This window comes from Papio anubis, chromosome 4 (genome assembly GCF_008728515.1).
Source record: "Papio anubis isolate 15944 chromosome 4, Panubis1.0, whole genome shotgun sequence".
Lineage (NCBI taxonomy): Eukaryota > Metazoa > Chordata > Mammalia > Primates > Cercopithecidae > Papio > Papio anubis.
The window spans coordinates 138,236,891-138,257,991 of record NC_044979.1 but is presented as its reverse complement, the minus strand read 5'-3'; the positions used below and the strand labels follow the sequence as shown (position 1 = coordinate 138,257,991).

The 21,101-nt window shown below is 50.4% G+C and overlaps 1 protein-coding gene across 16 annotated transcripts in view; it reads left to right on the top strand.

Moving 5' to 3' along the window:
• The first annotated feature begins 284 nt into the window (after positions 1–284).
• The window catches only part of CUX1 (cut like homeobox 1), a 468,585-nt gene continuing 447,768 nt past the window's right edge, over positions 285–21,101 (top strand). For 8 of the 16 annotated variants that reach the window (XM_031665515.1, XM_031665520.1, XM_031665519.1 and 5 more), the window contains exon 1: positions 1,434–2,164. In XM_031665515.1, coding sequence (XP_031521375.1) covers positions 1,835–2,164 — 330 coding nt within the window. In that variant the 5' untranslated portion in view covers positions 1,434–1,834. Of the gene's footprint in view, positions 600–1,433; positions 2,165–21,101 lie in introns of those variants that run through there. The other 8 variants (XM_009202775.2, XM_009202774.2, XM_009202777.3 and 5 more) reach the window with 3 other exon arrangements.

Below are 21,101 nucleotides of genomic sequence, written 5' to 3'. Positions count from 1 at the left end.
TGGACACTAACCATTACAGGGTCGCTCAGACGTTTCCCCCGACCGGAGCCCTGAAGGCGCTGCGCTCGGCCACCGCGGGCGATCGCGACCCCTGCGGGGGACCCCCCCAGCCCTCCCCAGGTGCGCGGTGCCGGGGCACCCCGGTCGCTGCCCTCCAGCGCCCCCTCGGGGCCGGGTCTGTGGTCAGCGCGACCGCAGACTGGGGTGGGGGGGGGGTTGTCCCGAGGGGCGGGGGTCGCCGGCCGGCCCGCGGAGGGGAGGGGGAGAGCGGGGTGGGGGGGGTGGGGGGGCAGGGGCCGCGGCCGCGCGCGCGAGGCCGGGCCGCGGCCGCCGCGCCCTGGGGCTGCGACTCCGGCTCCGGCTCGGGCTCGCCATGGCTGCGGCGGCGCCGTGAGGAGGAGTCCGCGTCCTCGGTGGCGGCGGCGGCGGCCGGCTCCAGGCCGGGTTTTGGCGCCGCCCGCCTGCTGCCTCCTGGCGGCTCCTGAACTCCAGCCCCCTCTCTATCAGCCGCTCACTCCGTCTCAATATGTCTCAAGATGGCGGCCAATGTGGGATCGATGTTTCAATATTGGAAGCGCTTTGATTTACAGCAGCTGCAGGTCAGGCTCCTCCGCGCTCGGCCTCGCGCCCGGGGGTGGGGGCTGCGGGCGGTCGCGGCCTCCGCCGGGGGCCCCGGGCTGGCCCAGCCGCCGGGGGGCCCGCGGCGGCGGGGAGGAGGGGGGTGCCGGGCACCGCGGGGCCGAGTCGGGGCCGAGTCCCTCCCGCTCCCCGGCCCCCATTGATCACTCGCTTGATCGGAAATTGATCCTCTTTGTTCAATTCATCGATCAGCCCAAGATGGCGCCGGGAGCCGCCGCCGCCACCGCTGCCCCCGGTGTTCCGCCTCCCCACCTCTGGCGGCCCCTGGCCCGCGCCGCCGCCGCCGCCGCCAGCGCCGCCGCCGCCGCTGCCGCCGCGGGACCGGGGAGGTGGCCCCGGCGGCCCGCGGGCGCGCGCGAGCAGTGAGCGGGGAGCGGGAGCGGGCGGCGGGGTGGCGGCGGCGGGCGCCGGGGCTGCACCGGCGGTGGCGCCCGCCCGCCCGCTCGCCCCGGGCGCCCCCGGCCCGCCGTATTCCCGGGGAAAAGTTTGTGGGGAGTTGCTGGTGGGGGTGAAGCGCCTGCCCCTCCAGGAGGAGCCGCTGCCACTGCCGCCGGCGCGGCGGAGCTGGGCTGGTGGCGCTGTGGTGCCGCCGGCTCGGGAGGGTCAGAGCGGCCACCGGCGGCGGCGGCGCGGCCCGGCTCCGGCCAGGCGGGCGGGTGGCCGGGCGGGCGCCCGCGCTCCCTACCCCCGGCCGGCCCCGGCCGCCGCCCCCGGCTGTCACCGGCCCGGGCCGCGCAGCCAGTCCGGCACCCCGTGTGAAGCCGCCGGCGCGACCCCTGGCCGCGAGCATGTCCTGGGGAGCGCCCCGGGGCCACCCGCACACCTCGCGGCCGCCCCGCTCTTTTGTGTGCCTGTGTCGGTGGCGCGGACCTGTCCTTCCGTGGCCGGGGACGCCCGCGGGCGCGCTTTGGGGAAACTTGGCGAGGGGCGTTGGGGGTGCCCCGCGCGCAGTGCGGCTGGGTCGCGGTGTCCCGGACCGCCGGGTGCGGGCGCGGGTGGAGGAGGCTGCAACTTTCCCCGAGCGCAGGCCCCACGCTGTTCCCCCGGGTGCCCGAGCGGGGGACGCTGCCTCCCCACCGCCTGTCCGAGCCGAGATCGCCGCGCGCCTGGGGGCTTCGGCGGCCCCCAGTGACCTGCGGCGCCCACTCCTTTCCTTGCCTCCCCTCGGGGCTTCTGCCCTCCTGCAGGGCCCGCCATGGAGCGCGCGGCGGGTGCGCTCGGAGATGCCTTCTCGGGCCAGGTTCTCGAAAGCAGAGCCCCGGGGGCCCGTTGGGACCCTGGCGTGCTGGGCAGTGGTCCGCGCGCAGAGTCCCCGGCGCCGCGGGGGGACTGTGCCGGGGCTCCCCGGCCCGCGCCAGAGCCGCCGCCGTGCCCAGGGGGCGAGTGCCCGCCTGCCACCCCCCGCCCGGAGGAGCGGCGCGCCCTTAGGGTCCGCCCCGCACGTGCCAGCTCGGCGCCCGCGGCGCCCGGACAGCCCCGGGACTCTGCCAGGTGGATGTTGTGCGTAGCCGGAGCCAAGTTGAAGGTGAGCGGCATGTGGGCCAGAAGTCCCGAGATTGCAGGCGCAAGGGGAACCGGGGATGTGGGGGGGTTGCCTGGGTCCCGCGGTTTAGAATGCCCCACGGCTGCTTGGCGCTCTGGGAGGGGATAGGAGGGTTCCCCAGGGCCCCTGGGGAACTGCAGCTGCTCCCACTGCTAAGGTGTGTGTGAAGGTAAACTTGGCTGAACTTTCCTAACCTGGAGGACTGGTGACAGTGACCTACAGCAATACCTTTGGGAGCAAAGCGGCTGAACTCGAGATGCAGGCTTGTATGAAACGAAGCGGGTTGGATTAAAACATATTTAAATGGGATCTGACAACTTTAATTGTATATGCTTGTTTTCTGCTCTTGCCTACTAAGAACGATAAAGCCGAGTCATAGTCGTTATGAAATTTCCTGAAATTTCTCGCTTAACTAGGAAGAAGACTATGCGAAATATGTATTTCCGATAAGATTAAAACTTAAAGGAGTTTGAGTATTTATTGACTAAAATAGATTACTCCAAAGTGTCTATTGTGTAAATTAGATTCCTGGATGTAATGAACACAGCCGAATGGCATTTTTGATAAATTGGTCTACCCTGTTTTAGTAAAAATAGCTCCCTTTTACCATAATTTAATTCCTGTGCTTACTGTAAAACCCGTTGTGGAGTTTTAAGAGACAAACATTATTATTATTTTTCCCTCTTCCTAAATGTGACATCCTAGCTTAATATCAATGAAGTGTCCTTTTTAAAGCATCCTGGCAAACCTGCCAAATGGATTTCGTTTCTAGAGTTACTAGATTTTAAGAACTCTAAACCATCCTGTCCCCCATATTAGCTACTTCTTCAGGGGATCAGGGCTCCAGGACTCCATCGAAAGTTTCCATGTCACTTTACTTGCACTTTATGTGGATATTAAGAAGAAAACAAAACCAAACTCCAAAACAAAATCGCTTATTTGAACGTCATTCCTCTTTACTCCTTTGCTTTTGGTGGTTGCTAATGATTTGGCCTTAGATGATTTTCTATGGGTTTGCAAACTTCAATCGAATAGGAGATGTCAAAGTTCAAGTCTCAGGCCAATCTGGTTCTTTCTCTGGGCCCTGAGGAGGCCTTTGGAGTTGGTGTCTGGTTATTTCCCACCGATAGTCAGTGAACCAATAGGACGACAGTTTGGGAGAGCATTCATTAGTTTCAGATTCTTCTCATCTTTCCAGACCTCTTTATACTGAGATTGGGTTGCCACCTGGGGAGGCTGATTGGTCTCAGCAGAGACAAATCCAGGTTGGAGACTTCAGCGGGTCCAGGTGAGGTTGGGCAGTTCCGCAGTTCTGCAACCACCCAGTGAGCCAGGGCCACCGGGTTCTTGTCCCTCGGCTTTCTGGGTCTTGAAGCTGCCGCCTTGGCACAGGAGTGCATGCTCAGGAAGAGAGTTTCTGAAGATTGTGTTTTATTCCGTTTCCTTTTTAGTCCCAAAGGCTTGTGGTATGGAAGTTTCAGTGCTTTGGTATTGCTAAGACTAGTTGGACAAGTTTTTTCTCCTATCTCAGACTTGTAAAAACCAGGTTTTCTTTTCTTTTTAAATAAGAAAAGCACTGTTGTATAAATTTGTCTTTTAAATACATATTTGTAAAGAGGACACTTTCTAAGACAGGCTCATGGCACTCTATGTTAGTGCAGCTTTGAACTCTTTGGGACGGGCCCGGCCAATGACTGTCTTCCCTTTGGGACATTATTCCCACATGGCATCCAGCCTTCCCCTTTAAGCAGCCTCTGCAAAAGTAAATTTGAAAAGTTGCCTTCTTTTTCAGAATCAAAAAACAATTTCAGTTTTGCTGAAAGTCCATTTTCTGATGGCTTTTTTTTTTCCCCTGTTGTGGAAGCGTGTATGTTACTGGCTGTCCAATAGTGTTTACCATAATAAGTATATTATTTTAATTAAAATGTCCCATCTAGTACCCTTTATAAAATAATGGTTCAAGAAATTACACCACTGCTGCTTCTGCTTTTGTTTTCTTGGTTATTTTAATATGGGTGTCTTTGAGGTTGGATGTGGGAAGGGGTCATTGGCAGCTGATTTAAGTTTTTTCCTATGTGAAACTCTTTTTTTTCTTAAAGATGCAAGTTGGTGAGTTAATGCAACAACTGGTATAGTTGAGTCCACAGACACCCCTTTGACTACATCCTCAGCTTCGTGTATCTTCTGTCGGTAGTTAGCCAACCTAAGAAAGTTGAAAGGGCCAAATTGTCCAATACCTTCAGGAATGCTTCCCTCCTAAATCCACTGAGCTAACCTTAAAAATGCAGTCTGGCGAACTGTGCCGAGCCTAAAACCTTTAATGGCTATTTAAAAAGTCTCCTGTTGCCGTACAATTAAGACAAACCCATCAGGGTTTATATGGGAACTGTGCAGAAACAGTAGTTTGTGCTTTCTAATTCCCCTCCGGGTCTACCTGTAGCAGTAAACAATCAAAACCGCTCCTGAGGCTGTACTCACTTTTTGTGTCTTAGGAGAGAAAACAAGGCTAGAAGTAGAAAGTCCACATTTGTTTCAGCTCCTCTGTAATGCCCCAGGAACGGCTGTTTTTAGTGAAATGAAGGAAGGACACATTTGTTAGGGGAAAACTCATACATTTTGTAAATAGAGAAATTCATCATATGAAGAATCATACAGAGGTAGGTTGAATTCCTACCTGTGCTTCCATTTCAAATAGTTTACACAATTGTCACATGTAAATTTCGCAGACAGGTATATCTGACGAATTGTAACAATTGTAACACAAATGCTACATAAAAGGCAACTCTAACCATTATTTGAATATACAGGACCCAGGATCGTGAGTTATTGTAGGAATTATTTAAGACCGATTTAAAATTATTGAATACATAACTTTAAAAAATATAATTGCTCTCTCTATGAAAAGTGACTTTTATTAGTAATTGTCAAAGACAGAAATTTGTCTGTCTTGTCATTTTGTTTTGTCTGAAGCCCGGCGTTATCGCCGCAGAGAGAGTTTTGGTTTCCACCGAAATTTCCCTGCCTCCGATTGTTTAAACCAGACCCTTAATCTTATTTTAAGATATTTAAAATGTTCAAAAAACCCGGAAGAATTGTTTTGTGTAAGTAGCAAGCGAATGTAGCTTAAACACTCAAGCAATTCTGGTATCTAATTGGAAACAGGTGGAATTCTTGGAATCCCATGTTTGAGTCTTTTTATAGCAAAGCCCAGGGACACTTTTCACTTATAGCCATTCGTTTTGTCGAAGCTATTTGAAGAGGGGCCCCACAGTCTCTCCTTATGTCCCACTGTTGCTTACCTGGACAAAGCAGTCATGCTGGGTGCTTTAGGAACTGGATACCTGTGAATGCCTGGATGCCGGGAGAAGTGTGTGTGTGCTCCGATAATGGAGTGAAAAAGGAATCTAATGGCATAGTTAGACAAGCGATTTAATATCTGTATTGTTATATGACTTTTAGAGCAAAGAATTTGTGAATTCATTTGTGATTTCTGACTTGATGAACCTTGACTGACCGGAGCATGTAGGTACATTTTATTACACCCTGATTCAGAGAAAAACTATTTGCCCCCGCCCCCCCCCCCAAAAAAAAGTTCTACATTTAGAGAATATAAACTTCACCAGCAACCAAAAAAGTATTAACTTGGTGAGGAGGGTATTTTCTTTTTTCTTTCTTTCTTTCTTTCTTTTTTTTTTTTTAATTTGAGACGGAGTCTTGCACTGTCGCCCAGGCTGGAGTTCCCTGGCGCGATCTCGGCTCACTGCAAGCTCCACCTCCCGGGTTCACGCCATTCTCCTGTCTCAGTCTCCCGAGTAGCTGGGACTGCAGGCGCCCGCCACCGTGCCTGGCTAGTTTTTTGTAATTTTTAGTAGAGACGGGGTTTCACCGTGTTAGCCAGGATGGTCTGGATCTCCTGACCTCATGATCCGCCTGCCTCTGCCTCCCAAAGTGCTGGGATTACAGGCGTGAGCCACCGAGCCCGGCCGATATTTTCTTAAATATTAATGGCAGGGCCCTCTGAATTGTCTGTGTCATTTGATCCATTCTAGTTTTCAAGGCGTGGTCTTGAAAAGCAGTTGATCGCCCTGGTTTTGGGATATGTTACCAAGTTTCGATGGTATGTCAGTGTTGGATTTTCCTGCTGAGGACAGCTAAGGTTTGGTATCGAGCAGTTTTGAATTTGCTGAGCTGTAATCAGTCCAGCTTCTCAGCTGTCTTCTGAGAAAGTTGATGCAGGAGAGTGGTCTATGGCGGGGATGGAGGTGTCCCTGCAGGAAATGAACCAGGTCTGAAGGGAACCTGTGCTGTTCCCCTCATTTGTGCTGCACATGAAACAGCTTTGAAGCACCCGGCTTGCGACTTAAAAGTTTTTTAAAAAGCATTTGTGCTGCCCTATTCGGGTATGACACAGTGAGGGTGAACCACTCTTTTTGAAAGACATCTAAGGCCGGCCATGGTGGCTCATGCCTGTAATCCCAGCACTTTGGGAGGCTGAGGTGGGCAGATCACTTGAGGTCAGGAGTTCGAGACCAGCCTGGCCAACATGGCAAAACCTCATCTCTACTAAAAATACAAAAATTAGCCGGGCGTGGTGGTGCATGTCTGTAATCCCAGCTACTTGGGAGGCTGAGGCACAAGAATTGCTTGAGCCCAGGAGGTAGAGGTTGCAGTGAGTTGAGATCACGTGACTGCACTGCAGCCTTGGTGACAGAGCGAGACTGTCTTAGAAAAAAAAAAAGAGACATCTAATTTGTTGTAAAACCTGTCAAGAACCTTCGCTTTAAAAAGCTAACGCCTCTCTAATAAAAATAATTTTAATTTTGTTGTAATTAAATTCAGAGAGGACGATGTTAGTGCACAAAATAAAGATTGTCAATTTCTTTATTTTAATCCGATGGCATTTCCTTACTGCAGGAGGCCCAGGACCGTTGGCAGAAATTTTGTGTTGATTAGAGCCCCGGGCCATGGGAAGTGCAGGTATTGTGGCCACAGAGTTCATCGCCCAATCCCTGGCTGACCCCACAAGCAGGACTGGTACAGATCCCACCCACAGGGTCTTCCTACACAGAGAAACATAATCACACAGGTGACTGGAACGGAGCCAAGGATGGCGGTGTTCCTCCCAGGGATTTACTAACACTGCCAGCCAGCAACTCAAGAACTAGCCAGCCAGGAGTTTCACAGTAAGTGAAACTGACTTGGTTCTGCTTCCTTTCATGAAAACCTTTGTGAAAATGAGCCCAATAAGGGGTCCAGACCTTTATAAAGCACAGGACCTGCCAGAGTGGAAAGGGCCCCGGCCGACGCCATCAGCCGAAGCTTGAAATCTGGGATGGTCTGGACTGTGTGATTGATGCAGTTAAGGATGGAGGAAATTAACAGAGCTTACTCTGAAACACCAGGGAAGTGGCTTGTTCTTCCTTGGCCTTACTTTGAGTAGATACTGGCACACTGCTTGTTTTCTTACAGATACCTTTCTATTGGGCTGTGTTTATTCAATAAGGAAATGCAGTTAACTTTTTTTTTTTTTAAAGTGAACCATGGGTTATGAGGTGTTCCGAGTTTCGTTAAGGGAAAAACAAATTGACAAATTAGCTCTTTCTTAAGTGAGTATTGCGAAACAGTGAGAAATAGAATGCCTGTCGTACCGTCATTAAAGATTTATCTGGGTGTTGACAGCTTTTTGTTAAATGTGAGACATTCAGATCCTGTCCACCCAGCATATGAAAAAACCAAACCAAACCAAACCGAAAAACAAAACGCAACACAAAAGCTTCTTTCCGTTTCTCCCCAAAAGCAAGACAATTTTTCTTAAACTGGTACTTTCTCCCTAATGAGTTGCCACGATTTTATTTTCTCTAACATAGTTTTATGTCTTTAAGACAGAACGAATATCAACTCTTTTTATTTTATTTTTTGAAACGGAGTCTCACTCTGTCACCCAGCCTGGAATGTAGCGGCACAAACTCCGCTCACCGCAACCTCCACCTCCCGGGTTCAAGTGATTCTCGTGCCTCAGCCCCCCGAGTAGCTGGGATTACAGGCGTGCACCACCGTGCCCGGCTAATTTTTGTGTTTTTAGTAGAGACAGGGTTTCACCATGTTGGCCAGGCTGGTTTCAAACTCCTGACCTCAAGTAATCCACCCACTTCAGCCTCCCAAAGTGGTGGGATTACAAGTGTGAGCTTCTGTGCCCGGCCTCCACTCTTTTCAGACATCTTTGTTGAGTTGTTCTTTTGGGCCTGTAAGTTTCTCTGGGTTATTGCCACTTTCCCCTCCTGTTTCTAGGGAAGAAATGATTATTTAGATAAAAAATAATTTGATAAAAGGTAGCAGATGATACCAAAGGTTAATCTTTGTCTTGAAGAGCCTGAAGCTGTGAGCACCGGTAAAGCCATAGGCTGTGTTGAGGGAAGGGCTGGCTGGGAGCCGCCCTCAGCCTAGCCTCCGGGTGTTAGCTGGAGCCCTTGCTGTCTGGACAGCCTATCACTTCTCGCCCTTCTCCTGCCCTACCAAGCCTGTCCCTTCCTGTGTTGTGACAACTTTTTTTTCTTTTTTAAACAAGTATTTCTACCGCTCCATTATTTTGAGATTCTTGGAAGAAAGATACTATGTAAATGAAAGTTAAAAATAAAATTCTCACTGGAGGGAATCGTATACATGTAATGTTTTTGATGAGGTTTGGAAAAGACTTTCGTTCTCCCTCTGGAACTGGAAACATTCTATGGCTCCTGTCACCATTTCTGTGTCACTCTGAAAGGTGTGGCAGATAATGGTGAAACATATTATTTTCTGTTTTTCACCACGGTAGTTGACCCAGAACTTAAACCCATGCAGTCCTGGGTTCAGTGAATTATTTCTGTTGCATACAGTTCTGCTGTGTCCTTGCCGAGAGCGTAGTCAGCAACCACCCAGAGAACACCAACCTTTCAAAAGGAAAAGGACTGGAGTCCCCAACATACAGAGATTACAGCTAAAATTACGACCAGAGCTGTAAATCACATCCTGTCTTCGCTTCCTATTCACACAGCAGAGATGTTGTAAGTCATACAGGTTTGAGACAGAAAATTGAGAGCAGAGGAGCGTGTGTTTAAACCAGCATAGAAACATTCATTTACCAGAATTGCTTTATTTCAGCTGTATCTCAACTCATTGCTTACACAGTCACGTTTGCTGTCTCGTCACTCAGCCAAGTGGGAGACAAGTTCAGGTTTCTGCTCCATGGGATCCAGGAGTCTGTAGTCACCGGTGAGCTTGGAGGACCACGAGGTGGCTGGGGCCCTTGGAGAACTGTGCTACAGAGTCGTAAAGCCACCACCCGGAGCTGGCCATCCCAGAGGGAAGTCTTGGTCATCTCTTCTCCTCCACCTGGTCCTCAGCCCTGGTCCCACAGTTTGTCAGCATCGATGTGGGACTGGGAGAGGAAGGATATTGCCAGTTATGGTTGAATGTCATTGTCAGGGGAGTAAGAAGTAGTTTGCGATTGTTTTACATGGCTCTGTGTTGGTATATAATTATGCTGTCATCTTAAAACGCCCTGATACCTTAATGAAATCTTTGTGTGTGTGTGTGTGTGTTTGCAGTTAGTTTTGGGGGCTGCTTATTGTGTGTGAGAGCCAAGTCTTTCTAACACACAAGAGCTGAGTGCGTCGTCTTTTGCTCGTTTTAAAACTGCCCATTCAAAACAGGTCGCAATCCATTATAAATGCAGCTGCCAGATTAATCTTCCCGAACCATTGATTTCATGATGCCATTCCTCTCCTTAAACATCCACGGTGGCCCACTTCGGCACAGAGTGGAGACCACATTCGTTAGGGTAGCAGGCAGAGTTCCCTGGATGGTCCTTTCTGCCCCACCTAAACCTTTTCCATCCTAGCTAGAATGACTCCAGAATCTTGCATATTTGGGGGAGCTCCCTCCTCCTCCCTCTCTACATCTGAGCTTTGAGCCTATTTCAGAATTTTTTTGTTTTTTTGTTTTTGATTTTTTGAGGCAGGGTCTTGCTCTGTTGCCCCGGCTGGAGTGCAGTGGTGAGATCATAGCTCACTGAAGCCTTGACCTCCCGGGCTCAAGCAATCCTCCCACCTTAGCCTCCTGGGTAGCTGGGACTATAGGCATGCACCACCACGCCTGGCTGGCTGATTTTTCTTTCTTTCTTTTTTTTTTTTTTTTTGTAGAGACGGGGTTTTGCCATGTTCCCCAGGCTGGTCTCAAACTCCTGGGCTCCAGTGATCCTCCCTCCTTGGCCTCCTAAAGTGCTGGGATTACAGGTGTGAACCACTGTGCCCGGCCTTCAATCCTATTTCATGCATTTCTTTTCCTTTCGCCCCTATGTGCCCGGCAGTGGTGATGGAGACTTAAAATAGCAGTGGCTTCCCGCCCAGAGGGGCGGACAGGACCGGCAGGACAAGGCTGGGATGGATGGAGCTGTGTGTGTCTGAGCCTCTGGGAAGGCTGCAGGAAGGGCTTGGAAGACAGGTCAGGGCGTGGGCAGGGGGCGCCCACTGAGCTCTGTGCGCTTGGGGAGGTGTGGGAGAGAGGGCTTTCCAGCAGAACCGTTGTGGGGTGGCCAGGGATCTCTAGGGCTCCCCTGTGGGCTTGGGTTCCCTCCTTCTGCCCTGATTATCCCTTGTGTACCCACCACAACCATCCGCCACCCAGGCCCCCACTCTCTACCTTATGTGTTCAATTTAGGACTCATTCAACTGGTTAAGAATGCAAAATTAATTCTTTTTTTTTTTTTTTTAAATATTGTGAAAGCAGGTAGATTATAGTAAAACAGCTGTGATTTTTGTTTGTTTGTTTGTTTGTTTTTTGAGACGGAGTCTCACTCTGTCACCCAGGCTGGAGTGCAGTGGCGCGATCTCCGCTCACTGCAAGCTTCGCCTCCCGTGTTCACGCCATTCTCCTGCCTCTCAGCCTCCCGAGTAGCTGGGACTACAGGCGCCTTCCTCCACGCCCAGCTAGTTGTTTTTGTTTGTATTTTTAGTAGAGATGGGGTTTCACCGTGTTAACCAGGATGGTCTCGGTCTCCTGATCTCATGATCTGTCCACCTTGGCCTCCCAAAGTGCTGGGATTACAGGCGTGAGCAACTGCGTCCGGCCAAAATGACTGTGTTTTGAAAGCTACTGATAGGTACACCTATGGAATAGACGTTTGTTTTTCAGTCCCATTAATTATCTTTCTGTGCAAAGTAACGTAAGTGTTACTTTTTCGGTCTCATTAAGGTTATCTTTCTTTGCAAAGTAGCATAAGTGTTGGTTAAAATACAGCTTACCCTTGAACAACATGGGGGTTAGGGGCTGATCCCTTCTCCCATTCCCCCCACACCCCGCCTGCACAGTCAAAAATCCATGTATAACTTTTCATTTCTCCTCCTGTTCCCCTCACGTCCCCTCTCCTTTTCAGACAGGGTCTCACTCTGTCACCCAGGTTAGAGTGCAGTGACATAATCATAGCTGACTGCAGCCTGGACCTCCCGGGCTCAAGCAGTCCTCCCATATCAGCCTCCCAGTAGCTGGGACTACAGACACTCATCAGCATGCCTGGCTAATTTTTATTTTTATTTTTTTTAGAGACAGGGTCTTGCTTTGTTGCCCAGGCTGGTCTTGAGCTCCTGGGTTCAAGTAATCCTCCTGTCCCGGTCTCCTAAACTGCTGAGATTATAGGCATGAGCCACCATGCCCACATGAAACTTTTGATTCCCCAAAAACTTAATTACTAATAGCCTACCGCTGATAGGAAGCCTTACCGATAACATAAACAGTTGCTTGATTAACATGTATTTTGTATGTTATATGTATGATATACTGTATTCTTAGAATGAAGTAAGCTAGAGAAAAGAAAATGTTATTAAGAAAATCATAAGGAAGAGATAATATATTTACTAATCAGAAAGTAGAAGTGGATCATCCTAAAGGTCCTCATCCTCTTTGCCTTCACATTGAGGAGTCTGAGGAGGAAGAGGAGGGGTCAGTCTTGCTGTTACAGGGTGGTGGAGACGGAAGGGCTGGAGCAGGTGGAGGCGGAGTCAGGAGAAGCAGGCCCAATCAGTGTAACTTTTTCTTTTTTGAGGTGAAGTTTTACCCTGTCACCCAGGCTGGAGTGCAGTGGCGGATCTCAACTCGCTGCAACCTCTGCCTCCCAGGTTCAAGTGACTCTCCTACCTCAGCCTCCTGAGTAGCTGGGACTACAGGCACCTGCCACTACACCCGGCTAATTTTTGTAGTAGAGACGGGGTTTCACCATGTTGGCCAGGTTGGTCTCAGAATTCCTGACCTCAGGTGATCCGTCCTCCTCGGCCTCCCATAGTGCTGGGATGACGGGCGGGAGCCACCACACCCAGCCCCACTCAATGTCACTTTTACTATGGAAAAAAAAAAATCTGCGTGTAAGTGGCCCTATACAGTTCAAACCTGTGTTGTTCAAGAGTCAGCTATATGTATAATTGTACTTGTGGCACAGAGAACACAAAAAGATCCGTATTTTTAAAAACAGCATTGGGCAGAACAACTTTTTGACAGAGGTTTGTTCTTTGACTCTGCTGACAGCCTGAACGGGAGGAAACTTCCCCATATGAACGAATGGGGAAAGTGCATGTTGTAGTTCTCAAAACCCTAAAAAATCTAAGAGAAACCCAGCAGCAAGAAACACAGAGACTTGGGTGTCAGCATCGGAGGAATGTCTCACGTCTGCCTTATCCCCCAAACCCTGTCCCATGGGTCTGGCCTGTGTCTGGGCAAAGGCACTCCCCACTCTGGGTCAGCCCCACTTCAGAGCAGTGGCCCTCATAGGCCTGCGTGCTTTGTGGCCACTTCATTTAGTCAAAGAAAGTACCTAGGATATTTTTGTAGAGGTGACGTCACTGTCTGGCTGCAGAAGCATTTGCTTGGATTTGGGGAAGTGAGGGCTGGGAGAGGAGGGCTTAGAGAGGCAGGATGCCCAGGCCCAGTGCGGGTGGCTGATGGGAGGTGGGCTTAGCATCTGCAGGGACAGGGCGGAGGGAGAGGAACCACCCCAGGCAGGGGGAGGGGGTGTGTCCCCTTTGGGATATGGGGGATTTGGGGGACTGGTAGGTAATTCCAGGGGTTGAGTCCCTGGGGAAAAGGAGGCTTTTAGTTCGGTGGAAAAGTGGGTGCCGAAGTCTGGAAGATGAGTTGAAACCTGGAGTTTGAAGCCCAGGGAGGATTTTGTTGGAGTGTTGGCTGGTGCTGGAGAGCTTTGCATCATTTGGGGTGGGGTGGGGTGAAGAATTAATTTGAACCGGCACAGCACCCCTTTGTCTTGACTTTCCCTGTACTGGAGGGAGGACGGCTTGATGTTTCAGCAAAAGGAGCAGTGGAGAGAGAGAATGTTGCTTGTAGGATTGGATTCCACATACCGTATCCAGTTTTACATCCACTGGTGACAAGACAGGAGCTTTTCTATTTTTATTTTGTATTTTTATGTTTTTGTGCACTAACGGTAATGGTTTCATGCGAACGGACAGCGGGCAGGCGCGGGCTTCGGCTCTTGGTTTATTTCATGTTACTTGCATGACAGCCCTGTGGAGCTGCGTACCTGCCATAGGTGAGAAGCCGGGAGTCGGGGTTATATCCTGGCCTTTGCCGAGCTCCAGGTGTGTTTTTCCTCCCAACCTGCGCTGTTCCCTAGGCAGCCCTCAGCCGAAGCAGTGGGGTCACTGGGGGACTCAGAAGGGACCTCTTCTCCGGGGCTGCCCAAGATGAACTTGGCTGGGTGTGGGTCACTTAGCAGTGAGCAGCTGGGGATGGAAATGGGGCCGGGGTGGGTGGGCTTGAGGGGAGCACTTTCTCGGGGAGGCCTGGCTGGAGCCTTGCCCTGTCCGTAGACTTCAAACTCAGCCCCGCAGAGAAGGGTCATCTGATGATAGAATCACGGCTGCCCCGTCATTCCTGTTAGCAAACTTCATCTGATAGTTGGGATACGGCTGTGGCTGGGGCTGCAAGGAGCCCCCCCATTGCATTACTCGCTATCCTCAGATACCCAGTCCTTCCTTGCCTGAAGCAAGTTTGTTGGAAGCATTTTGGGGAACTGTTAGGAGAGAGGCCTGGCCATGGGGCCCGACGGGCCCAGAGGAGAGGCCTGCCCTGTCTGTGGGTGGTTTGGTGAATGCTGGATGGAGCGTCTCTTTACAGGACTTTCCTCTGAGATGCAGGGGCTGTGCCCCTGGGTGCTGGGGAGTGAATTGCCCATAGATACTGATCCCTATACTTAACCCTGTGGCGGTCAAGACCAGATCCCCACTCTCCAAGCCCCTGGGAAACTGGTTGATGTAGCCCCTGCGGTGATATCGCACTCAAATCCATGCAGATCCCCTGACATGGTCGGCAGCACCCACCACGCAAGCTTCTGTTCTGAGCTACACGGGATGTTGGGCGTGTGTTTTCTGAGACTGACTTCATAAGACATGTACCATTGGCCAACTGGCCTGAGATAAACAGCCTCGTCACAGCGACATCCCTGAGATCTTAGCTTCTTTCCCTCGGGGAATTATCACTGGACTGGAAAACTGAGGTTTTGGGCCACTCTGGATTCAGATGCTTTGGTTGTTGTTTTGAGACAGAGTCTTGATCTGTTGCGGACTGCAGGGGTGGGATCATAGCTCTCTGCAGCCTCGAACTCCCAGGCACAAGTGATCCTCCTGCCTCAGCCTCCCTTGTAGCTGGGACCACAGGTGCGCCCCACCATGCCTGGCTAATTTTTTTTACATATTTTTCTATAGACAGGGTCTTATTATGTTGGCCAGACTGGTCTCAAACTCCTGGGCTCAAGTGATCCTCCTGCCTCAGCCTCCCAAAGTGCCGGGATTATGTAAGCATGAGCCACTGCGCCTGGCCCAGATAACTCTTGCATGCTGATTTTTTTGTAATGATGGACTTTGTTTTGTTAAAAAATTATAAATTTAAAGAGAAAATATGCAAAAATGTGCACTGGTCTCAGAAATAACACAGCACATTCGAGCAAAGTTGTTGGCAGTTCTGTATATTTCGGGGTGACTCATTTTTCTCATAGGCTGTTGGGGCCATGCATCCATTTGTGTCTGAGCACATCTCCATGGTACCTGATGACTCGAATGGATCCTGTTCAAGCCCCTGGGTTACCCAAAGAAATACACTCCTGGCCTGCTGGTTGGTCAGAGAATGCAGGACACATGGGGTATCGTGAGGTGTCCAATGGCAGCGGGTTTGATATGTCTGCTGTGTGGACAGGGCAGGGGTTTGGAAAGATGGACTCTGGCTGTCTTGCTCCAAAGACTTATTTAGGCCGTTGTTGAGCATTTATTGAGTGTCTCCTGTGTGCCAGGCAGCATTCTAGCATAGGGATTGAGTGACCAGACAATAGGGAATCCTTGCCTTCAAGGAACTGACATTCTTTTTTTTTTTTTTTTTTTTTTTTTGAGATGGAGTCTTGCTTTGTCATCTAGGCTGAAGTGCAGTGGTGCAATCTCGGCTCACTGCAACCTCTGCCTCCTGGGTTCAAGCGATTCTCCTGTCTCAGCCTCCCGAATAGTTGGGATTACAGGTGCGTGCCACCATGCCTGGCTAATTTTTTTGTATTTTTAGTAGAGGCAGGGTTTTGCTGTGTTGGCCAGGCTGGTCTCCAACTCCTGACCTCAGGTGATCTGCCCACCTCGGCATCCCAAAGTGCTGAGTTTACAGGTGTGAGCCACCGCGCCTGGCTGGAACTGACATTCTTGCAAGGGGGATGGGAAACAAAGGCCAGGAATAAGTGACCTGTATAGCTTGGGTACCCGGTGGCCTGGGAACAGATAGAGCAGGACAGATAGAGCAAAGCCCCACAGAGTCACTTCTGAAGGCTCTGAGAAATAACAGAGTATTATTATTGTTATTATTATTTAGAGCCAGAGTCTCACTCTGTCACTCAGGCTCCAGTACAGTGGTGTGATCATAGCTCACTGCAGCTTTGACCTCCCGGGCTGAAGCAATCCTCCCACCTCAGGTTCCCGAGTAGCTGGGATTACGGGCATGTGCCACCATGCCAGGCTAACTTTTTTGTATTTTTTGTAGAGATGGGGGTCTCGCTGTGTTGCCCAGCCTGGTCTTGAACTCCTGGCCTGAGGCAATCCTCCTGCCTTAGCCTCCCAAAGCGCTGGGATTCCACACCTGAGCCGCCACACCTAGCCCTGATTTTTAAACTGAAGAGGGACAGTTCAGTTGTTGGGGTGTGTCTCGGAGGATCCTTCTGCAAGCCCCACATGAAAAGCAGGCTAGAGTGAGGGGGAGGGATGATAATGGAACCAGGAGGATGAGGTGATCATAGCCTGGCGAGAGGATGCCAGGCTGTGGCTGTGCCAGACTCAGTGTGCCTGGCCCTGGCATTTCAGGCAAGGACCACTGAGGGGTGATGGGAGAGATGGGGCTGGGTGAGTGGCATTTCCGCAGGCATCCAGAGGGGTCCGAGAAACCGAGGTTGGGGAACATCAGGGGTGGGCAACAGCCTGTGGAGGGTGTGGTCATCAGTGTCCCCCACCTACACGGCACATCCAGCGAGCCCACTGTGTCCCCAGTGCCTGCGGTGCAGGGGGCTGGCACCTCTGGAGGTGGGCTCTGTGCAGACATCCACCCAGTCAGTCCCCACAGGTTTATCAAACACAAGTGGGGCGACAGGACCCACACTTCGGCATTGGACATGACTCACACATGCGGGGAGTCGGCTTGGAGTTCCTTTATTCATCCCTATTTGCTTTCTGTCTGTAATCCTTTGTAATTCCTTGGTTTCATGATGTAATTCTAATAGAAGTAAACCCGAACCTTTCAAAATTATGTAATTAATTGCATTCAGCTTCAATGACAATGACTAATTATAGTGATACCTGGTGGCAGGGCAGATACCTACTGCAGGGGGGCTCCTGTCTGCTTGGTACTAGGACTATCACTTCTGTGCACATCGGAGCAACTGCACAGGAGGTCAGCTGGCTGCCCTGTGTCCTGCACCAGTGCCTCTGGTCCCCACCTTACCAGGAGCAGCTCCATGGCCATGCAGCGAGGGGCCGGGGAGGGCGGCAGTGTGCAGGGAGGAGCTGCTTCGGGGTAGGAGGGCATGGACTTGTCTGCAGGTTAAAGAGAGGAAGTCTTGCTGGGAAAGTAACTTCCGGGCTGGTTCCCTGAGGGCATTCTTCTCTGATTCACCTGTTTTCCTGAGAAAAAGGAGGGAGGGCACGTTCAAGTGAACGTGAAGGGTTCAAAGATCGGAAAGGCAAGCCAAGTACAGTGGCTCACACCTGTAATACCAAGTTTGGATGGCTGAGGCAGGAGGATTGCTTGAGCCCAGGAGTTCAAGACTAGCCTGGGCAACACAGTGAGACCCCGTCTCTACAAAAAAAAAAAAAAAAAAAAAGCCCAGCATGGTGGCTCACACCTGTAATACCAATACTTTAGGAGGTCAAGGCAGGAGGATCACTTGAGCCCAGTAGTTCAAGATCAGCATGGGCAACAGTGAGACCCTATCTCTACAGAAAAAAAAAAAAGAAAAAAAAAGAAATGAAATTAGCAGAGCATGGTGGTGCACACCTGTGATCCTGGCTACTTGGGACGCTGCGGCTTGAGCCCAGGAATTAGAAGCTGCAGTGTTGTATGGCAGTGCCACTGCACTCCAGCTTGGGTGACAGAGCAAGAGGAAGACTCTGTCTCTTAAAAAGAAAAAAAAAAAGAATCCAAAAGCAAGCTTATGGAGAAGGGAGAAAGTGTGACAGTTGCCTCGGGGCGTGGGATAGCAGAAGATGGATGTCAGGTTAAAAACCATGACTGTGCTGTAGTATTTCCAGGAGGCCAAGTCCAGGGCTCTGGGCCCTGTACACTGCTGTGGCATCAGACCCTGAAACAGAGCTCTGAGGTTTTAACCTTCCCAGAAAGTCTGCATTTTTTTGCAGATCGGTTTTATTTTGTGTTAGGAGGAGGCGCTTTTGCTAGGAAATCTTCACTGCAATTTGTCCCCCCTAAATCAGGGCACTTGGCATCTCCTTCTAATGGGGGGTGCAGAGTCTGTCCCAGAATGGGACGCACAGTATTCACATGACGACCGATTAGGTGGGTTGCTGGGCTGGCCCCTCCGATCCTGTCCTGTCGCCATGCAGCCACATGCCTTTCCTTATCCGCAGATGTTCTGCTGTCACGATTCTTCCAGGGAAGAATCTGGAAGTGGAATCCACAGGGCGGTGCCCAGCGGTGGCCTTCAGTGTCTAGTGTTCTGTTTCAGAGAGATGCCTTTTCTTTATTTGAAAAGCTGATTCTTTCTCTTCTTCTTCTTTTTTCTTTTTTTTTTTGAGATGGAGTTTCCCTCTGTCACCCAGGCTGGAGTGCAGTGGCGCTATCTCAGCCTACTGCAACCTCCACCTCCTGGGTTCAAGTGATTCTCCCGCCTCAGCCTCCCGAGGAGCTGGGACTATAGGCGCCTGCCACCACGCCTGGCTAATTTTTGTATTTTTAGTAGAGATGGGGTTTTGCCATGTTGGCCAGGATGGTCTCGAACTCCTGACCTCAGGTGATCTACCTGCCTAGGCCTCCCAAAGTGTTGGGATTACAGGCATGAGCCACCATGCCCAGCCTTATTTTTTATTTTTAAAGAAAGAGCAGGACTGAAAACATATGCATGCACAGTGAGTTTTGAAAACTTCCTTTTTTTAGGGAGAAACAAGAAGGTGCAGAGTACTCTTGAAAAGAATTTTTTTTTTCTGTTCTAAACATGCCGCTTGTTGCCCTGGTGCAGAGAGCAGTTCTTTTGACACAGTACCTCCGTTCTGTAACGTTTTTTTTTTTTTAAACTAAAATTCATATAATGTACCATTCACTTTTCCAAAGCTTAAAATTCTGGCCAGGCGCGGTGGCTCACTGCGCAGTGGCCTATAATTCCAGCACTTTGGGATGCTGAGGCAGGCAGATCACTTGAAGCCAGAAGTTTGAGGTCAGCCTGGCCAATATGGCAAAACCCCGTCCCTACTAAAAATACAAAAATTAGCCAGGTGTGGTGGTGAGCGCCTGTAATCCCAGCTACTCAGGAGGCTGAGGCAGGAGAATCTCTTGAACCTGGGAGGCGGAGGTTGCGGTGAGCCGAGATCTTGCCACTGCACTCCAGCCTGGGTGAAAGAGTGACACTCTGTGTCGTAAATAAATAAATAAATAAAGTTTAAAATCCATAGATGTTTGGTATATTCACAATGTCGTGCAGCCATCACCATGACTAGTTCCAAAACATTTCTAGCACCCCAACAAGAAACTCCCATACCTGTTAGTAGTTGCTGTCTGTCTTCCCTCCTGTACCCCCAGCTCCCCGTAACTATTCATCTACTGTCTGCCTCCATGCGTCTCGGGAATCACGGATTACATGACCTTCGTGCTCTGGCTTCTTTCACATAGCATAGTGTTCGCAGGGCTCACCCATGTTGACTCATGCACATGTCTGTGCCACATTCTTTTTTTATGGCCAAATAATATTCCTTGGTATGGGCATACCAGGTTTTGTGTATCCTTTCATCAGCTGGTAAACATTCGTGCTGTTTCCACTTTTTTGGCCATCGTGAATAATGCTGCTGTGAACATTCGTGTACAAATGTTTGTGTGAATGCAGTTTTCCATTTTTTTTAGGTGCAATTGCCAGGTCATGTGCAGTCACTCTGGGTTTCGCTTTCTGAGTCTGTTGTATTTTGTTTATTTTTTTATTTTTGTGGGTGTGCATATTTATGGGGTACATGAGATGTTTTGATATAGGCCTGCAATTCATAATAATCACATTGTGGTGAATGGTGTATCCATCCATCACAGATTTATTCTTTGTGTTACCAACAGACCAATTATACACTTTTATTTTATTTTATTTTATTTATCTATCTATTTTGAGTCAGAGTTTCGCTGTTGTTGCCCAGGCTGGAGTGCGATGGCACGATCTCGGCTCACTGCAACCTCCGCCTCCTGGGTTCAAGCGATTCTTCTGCCTCAGCCTCCCAAGTAGCTGGGACTACAGGCACCCGCCACCACGCCTGGCTAATTTTTGTATTTTTAGTAGAGGCGAGGTTTCACCATGTTGGCCAGGCTGGTCTCGAACTCCTGACCTCAGGTGACCCACCGGCCCCGGCCTCCCAAAGTGCTGGGATTACAGGCGAGAGCCACCGCACCAGGCTTTTAGTTACTTTAAAATGTACAATTAAATTATGATTGACTATAGTCACCCTCTTGTGCAATCAAATATTAGGCCTTATTCATTGATTCTAACTTTTTTTTTTGGTAGCCATTAGCTGTCCCCACCTCCCTGCATTGTTGTGTTTTGACCTCTTATGTGTAAGTCCTGTTTATTCTCCAGAACGCTCCTTTTAACACCCAGGCCATTCCATCTCTCTTTCTTCTGCCCTGGGTGTCATACCATCTCTTCCTCAGATCTCTCCTGGGGTGCAGGTGCTCCCCTCCAAACGACTGCTGTGCACAGAGTGATTTTGTGCTCAGGCATGTGGATCGCTCGAGCCCAGGAGTTTGAGACCACCCTGGGCAACACAGTGAGACCCCATCTCTACAAAAAAAAAAAAAGGCTGTTGTGCAGTTTGGGATGAGAGTTGGTTGCCCCCACAGTCCTCCCTCCTCCCAACCCCACCTTCCCTCCTTGCTCAGCAACAAGGGACCCCCATCCCTGGGCGATGAAGCCTTAGGGTTGTCTAAATCCTTGGCCGGGCGCAGTGGCTCATGCCTGTAATCCCAACACTTTGGGAGGCCAAGGCGAGTGGATCACCTGAGGTCAGGAGTTCGAGACCAGCCTGGCCAAGGCTCTGAGACAGAGCAAGAGTCCTTCTCAAAAAAAAAAGAATCCTGGCCCATTCCTTCCCCATGGCCAGGGCATTACACTTTGTTTTGGCCGGAGAAACTGGGAGTGCCCATTGTCTGCCTGGGGACATGC